The 17,243-nt window shown below is 32.1% G+C and overlaps 1 protein-coding gene across 1 annotated transcript in view; it reads right to left on the bottom strand.

Moving 5' to 3' along the window:
• The window catches only part of MAN1 (LEM domain-containing inner nuclear membrane protein MAN1), a 121,272-nt gene that overhangs the window by 30,235 nt on the left and 73,794 nt on the right, over nt 1-17,243 (bottom strand). Inside the window, exons 9-12 of the mRNA XM_085824915.1 lie at nt 6,275-6,380; nt 6,055-6,190; nt 1,624-1,663; nt 1,370-1,454 (exon numbers count right to left, since the gene is read on the bottom strand). Coding sequence (XP_085681041.1) covers nt 1,370-1,454; nt 1,624-1,663; nt 6,055-6,190; nt 6,275-6,380 — 367 coding nt within the window. The remainder of the gene's footprint in view (nt 1-1,369; nt 1,455-1,623; nt 1,664-6,054; nt 6,191-6,274; nt 6,381-17,243) is intronic.

Raw genomic sequence — 17,243 nt, 5'->3', positions numbered from 1 at the left:
CTTTTCAGAACATTTCTGACTATTTTGCCTGTCTGTAACTCCTCTAAATCACTAACTAAATCTTCAATTTGATTACTTAAGACATCTATCTGAGTTTGCTTTTCATTTTGTTGACCTTTCCAAACTTTAAATTCTCCAAAGTCAATCTGATAAATTGGTGATTGACCTTTGGTGATTTTGTTTTCAAGCTTAGCATACTGGAATTGCACAGTAAAGAACAGTTTGCTTTATGCTTTTGCTTACAATTCACTTTTTTTTTCCCTAAATTTGACACTACTGAAAATAAATAACTATTTAATATTCCATATATAAATATCAATAATATTCAACAAATTTTTAAAATACATCCATAGGTCTCCATCATCAATGAGTCAAAAGTACTGATTATGGATTATATATTCTAAATATTATCTGTGAACTAACTATATTAAAATTTAAATCTGAAATGAAATTTAACTTACTTGTTTTAACTCGCTAGACTTTGTTTTAACTCACCAGACTTCAGTTGAAAAGACTTGAATTAAAGTAATGAAGGTACTTACCTTCTCAAAATATAACAACAAAGTATCCAATATATTCTATGCTAAAGAGTTTATCTCAACTTGAGTGTTTTATTCATACATATTAGCCTTCATAGCATCCACAAACCAACTGAATAAGAACAGCAAATATAATATACTTTTTAAATCGCTACTACCAATCACATAAATGCTAGTTAATACGAAAAATGAAATAATAAACATTTAACAATTAATGAAACAGAATAGTTCTAGAAATAAATAAAAAGCACTTTAAAATAGTAAAGTCTGAAACTGCCACCTACACAACAGAATTTGAAGTTAGGAACTTTAATCTTAACAATATTGCTTTTCTTTCTTCTTAAAATGCTTGATTCATCATCATTATTATTATTATTTTTAATGTGTCATACTTGCATCCAATGGATCATTATCAAAATAACTGAAAAGATATATTTATTATACTGCTTGCACATGTTTAGTCAAGAACCATGCTATACCATACTGGCTGCCACTAAGCACACACAGCAAATGAACATATGAAATCTGAGTACTGGAATAGATGACATTTTTAAAGATATATAAAATGGACTTTCTTGATAAGGTATATGTGGATTTATTCTAATTGCATAGGTTCAATTAATAATACTACAGATGTAATTAATTATACTACATTTTTAGATACAGTATTATATATGAAATACATTTGTCTTTGTTTTTTTAAAATTATATCAAAGATTAACCACAGACACTTTTTACAATACACTTTCTGGATCGACATTCTGGTTCATAATGCTAAATGCTAATAGATATTTGAAAATTTATTTGTCATAAAAAAAATCTAAACTCACACTTCAGAGTCAAACATGTTTCTTATTTTCAAACAAGGTGTCGGACTGTATGTTGGATTCCTTCCTTTGCCTAAACTATTGAAAGCTACAAATGAAAAAAAAATAAACAAATAAATAACGAATGAATAAATAAAAAAATAAATCTTTAAATGCATATAATGACAGACTCCTTGAATTTGATAAATACTAAAACATATTTAAAACTTAAACACTTAGATATTAAAACATATTTAAAAATTAAGAAAGATTTTTACCTTGGCCCTGCCAAACTTTTCCTTGTTTGCCTCCTTCATGCTGATAAACAAAATATATAAGACTTAATAGTTTTAAGTAAATATTTACAGAAAAATGCTAATTAAAAAATGCATATATACACACTATATTAACTAAACAATAAATTCCATTGTTTAGCATTATAAATTTTATATAATACATAACTAGGGCTGAACAATCCATATATAATACCACAATAAAATGTTAAATATTAAAGTATTACATTTTTTAAAGTTCTTTTGACTAAATTATTGAATTTTCTTTCTATCATGAGTATCTAGCCATACAATTAACATTATTTTAGTTATCATCACTATAATTTCCATAACTTTTACTTGGTCTTATCTAAGTATATTTCTTAACAAAATTGGAAATGAGATAATATTACAGATATCTTGGGGTAGAATCTTGCAGATATCATAACAACTATCCCAATAACAATGCTAGAGCTTATGCAAGCTTATCAAAGTGAAATCTAAGACCTCAAATTATAAATTTGGTTTCAGTTTTATGGATTTTAAAATACAACATGGTTAATAAGCAATATAGTTTATCAAACATTTAACAATTAACATTATTTTAGTTATCATCACTATAATTTCCATAACTTTTACTTGGTCTTATCTAAGTAGATTTCTTAACAAAATTGGAAATGAGATAATATTACAGATATCTTGGGGTAGAATCTTGCAGATATCATAACAACTATCCCAATAACAATGCTAGAGCTTATGCAAGCTTATCAAAGTGAAATCTAAGACCTCAAATTATAAATTTGGTTTCAGTTTTATGGATTTTAAAATACAACATGGTTAATAAGCAATATAGTTTATCAAAAACAAAGCACAAATGACTACGCATTGAAAGGTTTTCCAACTAAATTAAAAAATGTTCATTTCCTAAATTTTTTATCATATATAATTAATAAGAAGTATAATAGACTTATAACTTAAGACCCTCTTTAGCCTCAATACTTTTAGGTTCCTTAAACAAGATTTTCTCAGATTATTATATAGTTATTAATATAGGCAGTAAAATATTGCAGGGGGAAAACAAAGGAAAAGCAAGACCTGCAGAGCAGTCAAAAATAAAATAGCAAAACTTTTTGTTTTAGTTTATAGATGGAATATTTCACAGCAAAGAATCCACATCAACTTTATTAATAAAGACTAACAAATATGAAATAGTAGCACAAATAATTAGTACGCAACTAAATAATAGTACAATATACCGGGTGATCAAAAAGTCAGTATAAATTTGAAAACTTAATAAATCACGGAATAATGTAGAAAGAGAGGTAAAAATTGACACACATACTTAGAATGACGTGAGTTTTATAAGAACGAACAAACAAAAAAAAAAAAAAAGAGAGAGAGAGAGAGTTCAAAATACTGATATCGGGCCTTTTTTGTTCTAGGAAATGTGTGATTCTGGTTTTGTAACTGCTACCGTGAAGGGTGAGAGGTACGCCAATATGTTACAGAATCGCATCGTCCCCAGCCTGGCTGATAAACACCTGCTGGAACGTACGATTTTTATGCAGGATGGCGCTCCACCCCATATTGCTAGATGCGTGAAAGATCTCTTGCGTGCGTCGTTTGGTGGTGATCGTGTGCTCAGCAGCCACTTTCGTCATGCTTGGCCTCCCAGGTTTCCAGACCTCAGTCCGTGCGATTACCTGAAGTCGCAAGTGTATCGTGATCGACCGACATCTCTAGGGATGCTGAAAGACAACATCCGACACCAATGCCTCACCATAACTCCGGACATGCTTTACAGTGCTATTCACAACATTATTCCTCGACTACAGGTATTGTTGAGGAATGATGGTGAACATATTGAGCCTTTCCTGTAAAGAACATCATCTTTGCTTTGTCTTAATTTGTTATGCTAATTATTGCTTTTCTAATAAAATCCCATGTCATTCTAAGTATGTGTGTCAATTTTTACCTCTCTATCTACATTATTCCGTGATTTATTAAGTTTTCAAATTTGTACTGACTTTTTGATCACCCGGTATTATAAAGCTCTTACATGTGTTTTATAAACCACTCAGATTTTAATCATCTTTTGAGTGCTGTTTCATGAGATCAATATTTCCAGTTAAATGGAAAGCATTTTGATACAATCACTTGTATGAACGTATTTTCTCTTTCAATGAAGTGTTAACTATAAAAAAAAACTTCTTAATTTATAGAAGCGTTCATTATCAATACTATATGGAGCATTAACAGATAACAGACAGTTTGACAGAGGGTCAGAAAGCAAATGGTGAAACTTTAGGCTGTTATTTGGTGAAATTAAAGGAGAAATAATTTTTATTACTGAAAAGTTTACAACAAATGCTTATATGAGGGATCAGCTGTAATACATGCATCACCCAGAACAGATTGGGGAGACTTGGGAGATCATGGCACAAGTCCACTGCAGTCAATCAATCTGTTCAGAAAGGCAATGCCCACGTAGTTTCCCACAATCCTGAAGAAATGTGCTGGCAGTCCATCATACTGGAACTATAAAACTGTTCAAATATATGCCTGTGAATTTTGAAGTTAATTAGGCAGCACTTGCTGAAGAAAGGTGTGGTATTTCAGCCCATCTAGGCAGCTACATAAGCAATAAAGTGATCATAAATGATCCCGACTTCGTTCATGAGGAACTTTTGATGGCAGCTTCTTAAATGGGTAGCATGAAGATTTACTGTGGCCCACATGATTGTTGTACATATTAAATATGCCACCAATGTGAATGCAACTTCATCCATAAACAGGACAAATGCTGCGAGCTGCAGATGCAGTATGCTCTGCTGCAGGAACCAACATGTAAATGTTACACTTATGGAAAATTTGTTTCATTTAAAGCCTGGACCTGCTGGAGATGGTAAGATCTGTTGAGAGAACCTTTCTTCTCTCAACAGATGTTGTAACATCACATTGTTGACATTTTGTTTGTGGGCTATTGCTTGCATGTTTCATTCAGACTGGTTATCTATTGACTCAAGGGTTATCTCTATTGGATTTATTGTTCTTACACTCCTTGGTTGACCTGTGTGATGTCTTTGGCTGCGAAATGAGCCAACTTCAAGAGCTGTCAGTGAAAGTATTGAAAGGTTTTCCAACTGGGCAGTACCCTTCTTGGATATTGTTCTGATAAAGTCTTACAGTTTCTGTAGCACTGCTGTCTGCAACACCGTACATACGGTACATATGAGCCTTCTCTGCATTTTAATATTTCTGCATCACTAGTGACAAAACAGGTGAATAATGGGGTTCTGCAATGATGATGTCATCCACTCCAAAGAAAGCGCTCACTCACAGCTTGTCGTTTGCTTTCCGATCTCCATTGTATGGTGAAAGTAGTTTGTTTTGGAAAGTTCTATTAGCCCTTACAGTTGTGGCTATTAGTTTTGTTACAGTCTGTAGATTTAAAACTTCAGAACTATTCCTGTAAGTTTATGAATATTATGCTGTTTCTTGTTGTCTTAGCACTTCCATTAACCATAAGTAATCTTTCTAAAATATGTTTCAAATGATATTATCAATTTAATCACATATCACTGCATAAATGAAGAGGGGGAAAACAAAGAAGGGTGACTGAAAAATAGAGAAGAATTAATCACCTAGTATGATCTGAAGAATCACCTAGCATCATCATCTGAAGAAAAATTAATCACCTTAAAATACACTTAAGTACTTAAATACATTTAAAATAGAAAACAAAGTAAGAATGAATAAGAAATTAAAGTAAAAGCAATGTTGTTTTAAAAATTGACAAACTATCATAGCCATAAATAGAATTATAAACAGACCTGGAAATATGCCAGCAAAAAAGCATCGGTACTTAATGTATGATTTTGCCTAAAGATTACTGCATCTCATGCCATCAATTTCTTCAATAAATACAAGTATAATTCTTTAAATGAGTTTGAAATATTTTATTACACAGGCTCTTTTTTCAATTAACATTCATGTCAATTTATTTTTCAATTATTTATTATTATTTTTTAATTTAAAACTTGCCATTAGAAAAATCTTTTAGGGAAATCTGCACATTCAGTTTTAAACTTTGACCAAAGAGTACAACTCAAAAATAGTTTGATAACCTTCACCAGCATAGTTAATGTATCTTGATGATAAATTGTATAAACTGTTGTATTCAAATGTTGATAAACATCTAGGCAAAAAAATGCATTGACAGAATGTTTCTAGGCAAAAGCGGTCCAGAAACTGACTTCAATATATTATTATACTGGAAATTGAGTTTTTATTTCTTACAAAAACTTTTAGCAGTAGAATTTCAAAATTTACTTTAATAAACAGAAAATTCATTGTTCTTAACACCCGCCCCTCCAAAAAAAATCTTTTATTTGGTTTTTACAATATAATAATAATACTAATAAAAGAAAAACATACCTCAGCAGGTGTGCAAGGGTTCCATCTCCAAACTTTAAAATCTTCTCCATTTATTGTTTTATACTCCACTGAGACTCTTGACTCATTTTCTTCTATAAATGCTACAACTTTATCCCACAGCCAAAGCTTGTCTTTCCTATGCATGGAAATAAACATTATAAATAAAACATAAAAACAAGCAGAAATCATCACAATGTAAAACCTGAAAACTGCACATTACCTTTCCTTAGCTGGTATTAATGTATCCCTTATGGTCACTACAGCCTTGTAAGGTCCTACATTTGAATCAGACTGATATGAGATGTCCTGGGAATCTTGAAGAATATCTGCAACATTACATTCATTACAGGCACGTTTTGAGAATATTTATATTTCTTTTAGAAAGACATTAAAAATAAACTCTTGTATTCTGCTTAAATGGGGGGGGAATGTTCAATTTTTTTTTTAATAATGTGGTAAAAGCCCAACTAGCCAGAAAGTTTTCAAATTTTAGAAACTTTTTTTTAATAAGAGGCTTGTAACTTAATCATAAATCACAAAGAGGAGGACACAAATCAGAACTGTCACGTTAGCAGAAATCTGATATGTACACCACATCACTTCCTTGTATGAAATATTAAATTGCACGCACTTTTTCCTGCATTTCATTTAAACTTATTTCCTCGAATTTCAGATAGATTTCTCATTCAATTAATTCAGTTCTCACTTCATGCCAAGGCAAAAATACATAAAAACTCAAAATAACTGTATTAAACATTGAAAGATATAGAAAAACATAAAACACCAAATACAGTTAAAACAATTTTAAAAAATTTTTTTATTATTAAAATTACAGTTTCTACACAAAAACAAGCAATTTGGCCGCCGGCTAAGAAGGTAGATTTTTGAGTGCACAAAACTGAAAGCTTACTTTTGGTCTGACTCGGCAAAAAGACACTGAAGGCATAGAAACTGACTTATATGACTATCCATATTTGCTATAGATGCCCTGCTGAGTCAACATATGGGATAATTTAATAACTTAAATGATAATTCCAGGATTATGCATAATCTATTTAACAATAATAAAAGAAGACGTTAATTTGTTATTGCAAAGCTTAATTTCTCTAAATTTGCAGCAAATCCACTACTCTGCTAAGTTTCAAATGGAAAGCAAATATGGCTGCTATGGTAAAAAAAAAATAGGCTTAGCCACACTTAAACAGCTTTAAATTGTTGAAAATTCTACAACTATTACATGCAGGCTGTATGCAGGTTGATTACAACTATAACATGCATAAAAATCTTAACTGGAAGATAAAAACAACATAATTCAATTATTTTTAAAGCAAAAAATGCACAATTTACAAACATATAAGAATAAAGAAACTGAGCTCACTGAGCCAAGTAACAGAGTGGATATGAATTTAAGATCATACAACATTATATATATATATATATATGTATACTTTGGTGCAGCCAACTGCAGCCAACCAGGAAGGTGCACATCTATATGTTCTAGCAGTCCCACATACAAAATTTTAACGTTCTGAGGCTATTCGTTTTTGAGTTATGCGAGATACATACGTAAGTACGTATAGACGGCGTGGAAAAATCTTATTTGAATGCATTTTAAATCAGTTTTATAATTCATTTGAGGAAAAAGTCTTTTATTCTGTCCTTACATACTAATGCTACACAAAAAACATGGTTAAATTGCATTCGATAGCGTCAAAATGGATATTTCCATTTAAATATGGCACCCAGAATTTTTTGTGATTACAATACTTCCTTTACTTTGTACAAGGAAGTAAAAACTGTTACCAAGCAGCACCAAGAATGGATAAGCATGACATCACAACCCAATCACATAATCTTCACCTTGGCTTTATGTAAACCCAATTAATTCTCAAAATTAGGTAACTGCTATTTATCTGTTTTTAACTGCATTTTGAAAAAATGACTAAAATTTGGTATTTGATTTTAATGGAACAACATGCAAAAAAAGCATTTTCAAAATTATGGGATCATGGCATCAAGATCTCTGCCAGTTTTCATGGTCAATATTTCATAACTGATATTATGTTTTAATTTAGCATTTATGTCTGGAATGTCCTTTTCCTATTGAAATCTCATATAACTTAAATATGGTATTTGATATTCTTAATATAAATGAAATGATAACAAATGAAATGACTCTTTTTATAATTTTAGACCCAACATATTTTTTCCCATTCACTTGGCTTTTCTACCATGAACTGCACTTTTTTATATGCTCAATTATCTGGAATTTTTTAGAATTTCCCATTTACCAAGCTTTTTGGATAGTCAAGCTTTTACTGTAGTTTTTAAATTGCAAGATTAATATTTTATGTTTAAATGCAGGTAACATAATTTCCAGAAGCCAGACTCTACACTGATCTTAACCATTATGAAACAGTTCTAGAAATGAGTTCAAGTAACTTCTTAGTATTCCAAGCAAAGATAAAATGATTATTTGGGAAAAAATTCACAATTATGTATGGAGTGCTTAAAAAAATTCCCTGTTAATAAAATACTGGCATATTTACACAAATCATCCAGTGTCCTGGTATTGCCATTTGCTTTGCTAATCAGACCAACAAAGAAAAATGAGAGGTATGCCAGCATAAAAGTCAAATTTAGAAGATAGTTTTTCTAATCTAAAAATTAATCTGCATAAGAGAGCAGACACTTTCCTGCCAGGGCACCTTTGTGAAAGCTTCGAACAGCAGCCAACTTACACAAAGGTGTTAGCACCTTTATGATGGAGCACTACTATACAGTTGTCCCATTATGTATTACACTAAACTAACAACTAAAAAAAAAAAAAACAATAATTTTTCATTTATAATTAGATTACAGCCATAAACCCATGTAAATGTCTTAATGTATTGTAAAGCTTGTCATGTTTGCTATTTGACATAATCTAATTATTCTATGTTTACTGTACACCTATTTACTCCAAGTTAAAAATTTCCTAGCATCTTCAGGAATAAATTAAGAATTCATGAATAAATTGATTCTCTTATTTCATAAAAATATAATTTTTGTTATTGTTTCTTTAGTATTTTGACAATGCAAAGGTATATAAGATGGTTGTTTTTATTATGTAGATATGAAATGACAGTCATATGAGAAACAGCCTTTTGCAACACTAGCTGTTGTGTAATTTGAAGAAAAAGGCTAGAGGGCGCTGTTGCTCGCTTAGTTGAAGAGAATAAAGTTTGTTCATGTTGTAGGCGGCGGCCTAAGAATACACTCTGTATATAGTAATTAAAATATTGTTTAAAATGTAAAAGTGTTAAAATTAGTAAACTCACTGAACCACCATCATCTGATTTGGAGATGCACAAAATTATTAGATGGTGCATCGGCGTAAGGAATTAAGGCTTTGTGAAGATTTTAGGTGTTCGATCCAAGTGTTTCGATTTCAATGGATATTTCATGTTCAAGTGACAATGGAATTCCAAATAAAGGTAGGGAAATCTTAAATTAATTATTTAGTTATTATTTGTAGTACATTAGTAAGTATTTATTATTGCTGTCGTGGGTGTATTTAAATTAAATAAAATGGAAGAGAAGTTAGATAGATTGAAACGTAAACGTTCCACATTGAGATCGTCTGTTACTAGGTTAATTAAAGTGATTGAAGATAAATTAAAAGTTGAAGGGGAGGAAAATTCGATTAAAGAATTACGAGAATTGTTTGAATTATTAACCGAAAAGAAAAATAATTTAAGAACGCTTGATGATGAAATACAAGAGTTAATTGATGTTAACTTAATTGAAGAAGATTGTAGTATAAGCGAAGAATACAATGACAAATGTATAATTGCTTGTAGTCAAATTAAGCAGTTTCTAGGTGCGGTTACCGCAGTACCGCCAGCGAGGAATCCCCAAAGTTCTGATTTAAACCAGTCTAGTGGTAATGGAATTTTGCATGTAAGTTCCAGTTCTAGTGGGAGTAGTACGCTGAAATTACCAAAATTAATGATTGATAAATTTTGGGGAGACCCCAAACAATGGAATGAATTTTGGAATAGTTTCGAAAATTCGATACATAAAAACGAAACGCTTTCAAAAATACAAAAATTTGTATACTTAAAAACATTCTTAACGGGACAAGCTTCGAATGTTGTGTCAGGCTTTGAGTTAACAGAAAGTAATTATGATAGTTGTGTAGCATTACTAAAGGACAGATATGGTCGAAAAGACCTGATCATTAATTCATTCATGAATAAAATTCTCAATTTAGAAGCCGTTAAAAATTCTGCTAACGTAAAGGCTTTACGTAAATTATATGACGAATTAGAAGTTTCGATTCGTAATTTGGAAACTTTAGAAGTAACTTCTGGTTCATATGGACATTTATTAATTCCAATATTATTAAAATTAATTCCGGACGATTTAGTTTTGGAATTTAATCGGCAAAAACGATCGAAAGATAAAGTTGAAGTTTCGGAATTAACACAATTTATTAAAACGGAAATAGAATGCAGGGAAGCTTCAAATCCAGTATTAAGCGAAAGGAAAAATCCTGTGCCTCCGCGAGTCGATCAATCAAAATATGAAACTAGAAAATATGTAAAAAATACACCCACGGCTGCATTTCATACTGCAGTTAACCGAAAATGCATCTTTTGTGATAATTTGCACGAGTCATTTAAATGCGAAGTGAGTGTTTCTGATAAATTAAAGAAACTAAGATCCGAAAACCGCTGCTTTTCTTGTTTTAAAAAATTCCATACTTCAAAAAGGTGCAGAAATAAAACTAAATGTAATAAATGTGGCGGTATGTATCACAGTGAATCGATTTGTACTAATAAATCCCTTGTAAACAAAAAGTTGGAACAAGGTTATTCCAAAAATGAAACTGAATCTCTGACTTTGAATTCTGAGGAAAGAAATAAAGTTCAAAACTTAAAATTGATTGCTTCTGTTCCTCAAGGTGATAATAATAATGACTGTAATGCCAGGGAAATATTATTACAAACTTGTACAGTTTATGCTTGTTCTAAGTATAAATCAAAATTAACTAGATTAATTCTTGATCAAGGCAGTCACAGATCCTTTATAACGAAAAAATTGGCTGACCATTTAAAACTTACTCCAATCCGTTATGAAAGACCTTCTGTTTATTCATTTGGTGCGACGAAGGCAATGAATCATTCCTATCCGGTCGTTGAAATCGAAATTCAGAATTGGAAACAAAATAATAAAATAAAAATTGAATGTTTGATCTCGGATGTTATTTCCTCGGCGTCCATCAGTGTGCCTAGTAAACAAATTACAGACTTCATGGAGCAACATCGCCGATTGCGCAAGAAAAAATAACATAGATGTTGAGATATTAATTGGCGGGGATGAATTCTGGAATGTAGTTTATTCTGAAAGAATTAAAATATCTGAAGGGTTGTACGTAGTCAGTTCTGTGTTTGGTTGGGTTGCCGCAGGAATCGAGAAAAATAAAACAAACAAAAATTGTTCTGAAAATTTAGCGGTAATGACAAATACTGTTGTGTTGAAAGATTTAAAAGGTTTTTGGGAATTAGAACATATGGGAATTAATGATTCTGATGATTATTCCGATATTGACTGCGAAATAGTAGACCAGTTTCAAAGAAATTTGCAGTTTAAAAACGGAAGATATGAAGCAAATTTAATCTGGAAATACAGTCCGAATAATCTAGGAAATAATTTTGAGGTAGCTAAGAAACGATTCGCAAACCTTCACAATAAACTAAGTAAAACTCCGGAGATTTTTCAGGAATATAAAAATATAATTGAGAACCAGATATTAGAAGGAATTGTGGAGGAATGTCCAAATAATGATACAAATTTGGGATATTTTATGCCTCACCGAGCAGTGATACGACCTAGTGAAACTACTAAGGTAAGAATTGTGTACGATGCTAGCTCAAGGACAGAGGACACGAATTCGTTAAATGACTGCCTTGAATCGGGACCTAATCTAAATCCAAATATACTAGACATTATGTTAAATTTTCGTAAGTTTAAGATAGCGTTTTGTGGAGACGTTGAAAAAGCCTTTTTGATTATAGGAATTGCTGAAGGTGATAGAAAATTTCTAAAATTTCTTTGGTTTAATGAAAATAATGACTCCTTTAAGATTATGCAAATGTGTCGCGTAGCTTTCGGTTTGACTATATCTCCTTTCATTTTGGCCGCCACTATAAAATATCACATTCGAAAATATAAAGATAAAATGCCGGACAGTTTCCAAATGTTAAATTCTTCTGTCTATGTCGATGACCTATATTTTGGAGCAGGAACGGTTGAAGATGCATATCGGTTATCTGTAGATGCGGTTAATATATTTAAGGATGCTGGGATGAATTTCAGAAAATTAAGAACTAATTCTAAAGCATTAAACGATTTATGGGTCTCAGATGGGATTAAGGAATCAGACAACAAATTAACTAGTGAATCGAATTTCTTAGGCATGATTTGGAATTCCATTGAAGACGATATAAAGTTAAATTTAAAAAATTTAATTGACTTTTCTACTGGAAACGATTTTGCTACAAAAAGGAAACTTTTGCAAAGCATCGCCCAAATATACGATCCATTTGGATTTATTGCACCCTTTGTTATTCGGGCAAAAATTATTATGCAAGAAATCTGGTGTTCCGGTTCTGACTGGGATGAGGTCCTTCCTGCAGAGATTAAGGACAAATTCAACATTTGGCGGGAAGAACTTAATGATTTAACTGAAATATCGATACAGAGAAATTTCTTTGATGACGATCCAATGAATATAAGCCTTCACCTATTTTCGGACGCTAGTCCTAAAGCATATGGGGCCATTGCATATTTCAGATATTGTACGAGTGATTCTAAAATTAAAACTTCCTTTATCATGTCGAAATGCAGAGTTGCACCTTTAAGATCAATCACGCTTCCTCGTTTAGAGTTAATGGCAGCACTCGTGGCTGCTCGAATGTATAAATATTTGAAAAAATTGTTTGGTGATTTAATTGAGGATGTTTATTTTTGGAGTGATTCCGAAATCGCCATTACTTGGATTAAAGGTTCGCCAAATAATTGGAAACCATTTATCGCCAATCGTGTTACAGAAATACAGAGTATATGCAACAAAAAATTGTGGAACCACTGCGAAGGAAAACAAAATCCTTCCGATTTACTAACTCGAGGAATTAGTGCTCAGTCACTAATCAAGAATGATTTGTGGTGGCATGGGCCACACTGGTTACGTTTTCCTATTGAAAACTTTCCAAAACAAAAGAAATTAAAACCAAATTCAGAATCGTTGGAGTTAAGAAAAAGCATTATTTTGACTGCACCTGTAATTAACAATGAATCCCCAATTTTGCATATAGAAAAATTCAGTTCTTTAGGAAAATTACTTCGAATTACTGCCTATGTATTTAGATTTATTGGGAGGCTTCGGAAAAGGTCTACAGAGAATGGACCTTTAAGTGCTTTTGAGATTAAAGCAGCTGAACATTATTGGGTAAAAATTACGCAACGAGAATCGTATCAAGCGGAAATAATTAAGTTATCAAATAAAAAAATCAATTCTCGATTCTTCCATCTACTCCCTTAATCCAAGGCTTGATGAGGAGGGAATTCTTCGGTTGAAAGGTCGCATTCAATTTGCAGACTGTCACGAGAATTTAAAACATCCTATTCTATTACCTTCAAAATGCAAGTTTACCGAGTTGATCATCATGGACTCGCATGAAAGGGTATTCCATGCTGGAGTTAATTCGACACTAACTCATATCAGAGACAAATATTGGATCATTAAGGGAAGACAGCGTGTTAAGACTATCATCAGCAAATGTGTGATATGCAAACGATATAGTGCTTGTCCTGGGGTACAGGATATCGCTCCACTTCCTCCAGACAGAATCCAAGAGGCGCCTACATTTGCTGTGACCGGGTTGGACTTATCCGGTCCATTTTTTACGAAAGACAGGCAAGGTAAAGTTTACATGCTGTTGTTAACATGTGCGGTCACTCGTGCCTTACATATAGAGATAGTAACTGATCTCAGCACTGAAAGTTTTTTGCTAGCTTTCCGAAGATTTTTAGCTCGTCGAGGACTGTGTACCACCGTGTACTCCGATAATGCCAAGACTTTTAAAAGAGCTGATAAAGAACTAAAACATATTTTTAAAACTTTGAGTGACTCATCTGTGAAAGAATTATTTTCTGCTAGAGGCATAAATTGGAAATTTATTATTGAGAGGAGTCCATGGTGGGGAGGGTTTTGGGAGCGTATGGTACGAACCATAAAATCCAGCTTGCGAAAAATTATTGGTCGATCATCCCTTACTGTGAAAGAGCTTGAAACAGTGCTCATTGAAATCGAGGCAATGATTAATTGTAGACCAATTACCTACGTGTTTACCGATCCCAATGAACCTTCTCCACTAACACCCTCTCATTTTCTGGTTGGTAGACGATTGCTATCTCTGCCTGCTAATAAAATAACATCAAATAATTTGACTGGGTCAAGAAATTCAATTATTAAACAATATAAATACCATCAAGATATTTTAAATCATTTTTGGAAACGTTGGAGATCAGAGTATCTTTTTAATCTGAGATCTGCCAATATTTGTCCTCCACACTCTAACGCATCTCAGTTTAAAATCAACGATATTGTCTTGATTCATGACGACAAACATCCCAGAAATCTTTGGACAATAGGTAAAATTTTGGAATTAATGCCAGGCAGAGATAGTAAAATAAGATCTTGCATGATTAAAACACCTACTGGTACCTTAAAAAGGCCTATACAATTGTTATATAATATGGAACTTAACTAATGTTTGTATTTTGTATTTTTAGGTTTGATTCTCCTGACCTTGCTGATAGGTATCATTTAATGTTTTGTAAAATTTTATGTGCTTATAATTATGTATGCATGTTTGTTATATTTAACCATTTCTCCAGGATTTATTGTCGAAATATTAATTGAATATTCTAGAATATATTATTGAAAGATGAACTCTACACCAAGTTCAGGTGGGGAGTGTTGTGTAATTTGAAGAAAAAGGCTAGAGGGCGCTGTTGCTCGCTTAGTTGAAGAGAATAAAGTTTGTTCATGTTGCAGGCGGCAGCCTAAGAATACGCTCTGTATATAGTAATTAAAATATTGTTTAAAATGTAAAAGTGTTAAAATTAGTAAACTCACTGAACCACCATCATCTGATTTGGAGATGCACAAAATTATTAGACTAGCTTATGTTTGATCACTCAAATTTCAGTTTCCATTGGTAAAAAGCTGGAGCAAAACACAATGCACTATTTTTAAAAATTAAATTCATTTAGCTGTCTTTCTTGCAGCTAAATTTTTGCTACCTACTCAAAGCTCTACCATCTATCAGTTGAAAACCACCTGCTGGGGGAAAAAAGGGGCCAAAGAAGAAAAACTGCTACCAACTATCATGACACCTGACATGCCATATGCTATATAAACCAATTTAGTCAAAAATTCCTTCGGATGTCATAACCAGTCCTGAAAAATATAGGTTAAAGGAATTTTGTTAGAAAGGAGATGAATTTATACTCACTTTTGTTGCCTTTTAGCTTTAGGAAGGCTTTTCTTCATAGCACAATACACTAAACCAAATAACTAAGTAACATCCAAATATCTTATGTGTGTAGTAGATGGACACACACATTCGTTATTGCATTTATTGGCCATGAGAAGAACAAGTGATAATTGATACAAGTGATAACAAGTTGATAAAATTTTTGCGAGCTCAGGCCATTTACACATTTGTTAGCACAAGTATGCTTTAGCTGCAATAAATTTACATAGTGCTCCTGAATAAATGAGCCCTGGCTACCTGAATCAATTAACGTCTGCATTTTTGTAAATTGCCATTAATATCTTTAACATAAACAACTGCAGTAGGCAATAAGACTTCTTGCGTGACAGGCACCGTGTTGTTATTGCTGCTAATAGTAGAAGTTCTGTGTTCCGTGGGTGTATAACATTTTTCATCATTTGAATTTTTTTAACATAACACTGTATTATGTGGCTCTGAACAATATTTACACATGCCTGCATGACATTTGAGAATAGGATGCGTTTTACTATCTTTCAAACAATGAGCACATAATTTATTCCTTTTAATAATATCCCATTTTTCTTTGATCGGGAGTTCTAAAAAGCTATCACATTTAAATAATTGAGAATGAGAATTACTCTTACAATAAGTGCACAAATTAGCCACAAGTTAGGATGAAAAAGCATATCTACTACCTGAACTGCGAGTTTTAGTTTCAGAAGGCAAATCTACCCTCTCCCTCTGGCACTTTGCCAAAGAAGCAATAGCATTTGATCTGTTTAAAACAAAGAGTCTGAATTCAGTGAAAGCAGAAATTGTTTTTTTTTTGTATGCTCTAATGTCCATTCTCTTAGTGCTTCATGATCAAGTTTTCCTTTTAATAGAAAAATAATCATAGTATAATGTGTGTTTAAGGATTTTTAATGTATCAATACACTGTTGTGTTGTATCAATTAATCTCCGCAAACTTGAAGCTGATTCATGTTTTAGAACAGGCTGTGAAATTAATTTATTTAACGCTGTGTTTGTTATTTCTATTTCGTTTTCATAATGTTCAGTAAGCACTTTCCACGCCTTTTCATAATTCGCATTTGAAATTTGAACTGATTGTAGTAAAACAGATGCTTCACCTTTCACAGAAAGCTTAAGATGTTGCAATTTTTGACTGTCACTTAATGTACTTTATTTCTAACACTAGCAAGAAATAAATCCCTAAATGATATCCAATCAACGTAAATAGAACTAAACACTGGCAGTTCTACGCGAGGAAGTTTTAAACCATTTACATGAGCAATCATTATATTTTGACATGGATTAGTAAGTTTTCTTGATTCTTCCTTTAATTTTTAATACATCCAATTTGGAAAACAGTTCATGCATTTCTATTTCATATTTATTAAACTCTGTGTCAGAACAAGTACCAAGAATGTTATCATTTAAACCGTTCACTTCAACACCCAATGCACTAACATCATTTTCATACATTTCAATCACAGAAAAAGACTTTTCTTGATTTTGTAAACTATTTACTTGTGAAATTAAACGAGTCAACTTATCCTTAATAATTCGCTTTTTGCTTTAAAATAGACTCCATGTTTCAGCTGCTATTCTCACAATCCA

The sequence above is a fragment of the Stegodyphus dumicola genome, chromosome 10 (genome assembly GCF_044657685.1).
Source record: "Stegodyphus dumicola isolate Sdum_Otavi_A_Nest chromosome 10, ASM4465768v1".
Classification (NCBI taxonomy): domain Eukaryota; kingdom Metazoa; phylum Arthropoda; class Arachnida; order Araneae; family Eresidae; genus Stegodyphus; species Stegodyphus dumicola.
This window is presented reverse-complemented; position numbering and strand designations above follow the sequence as displayed.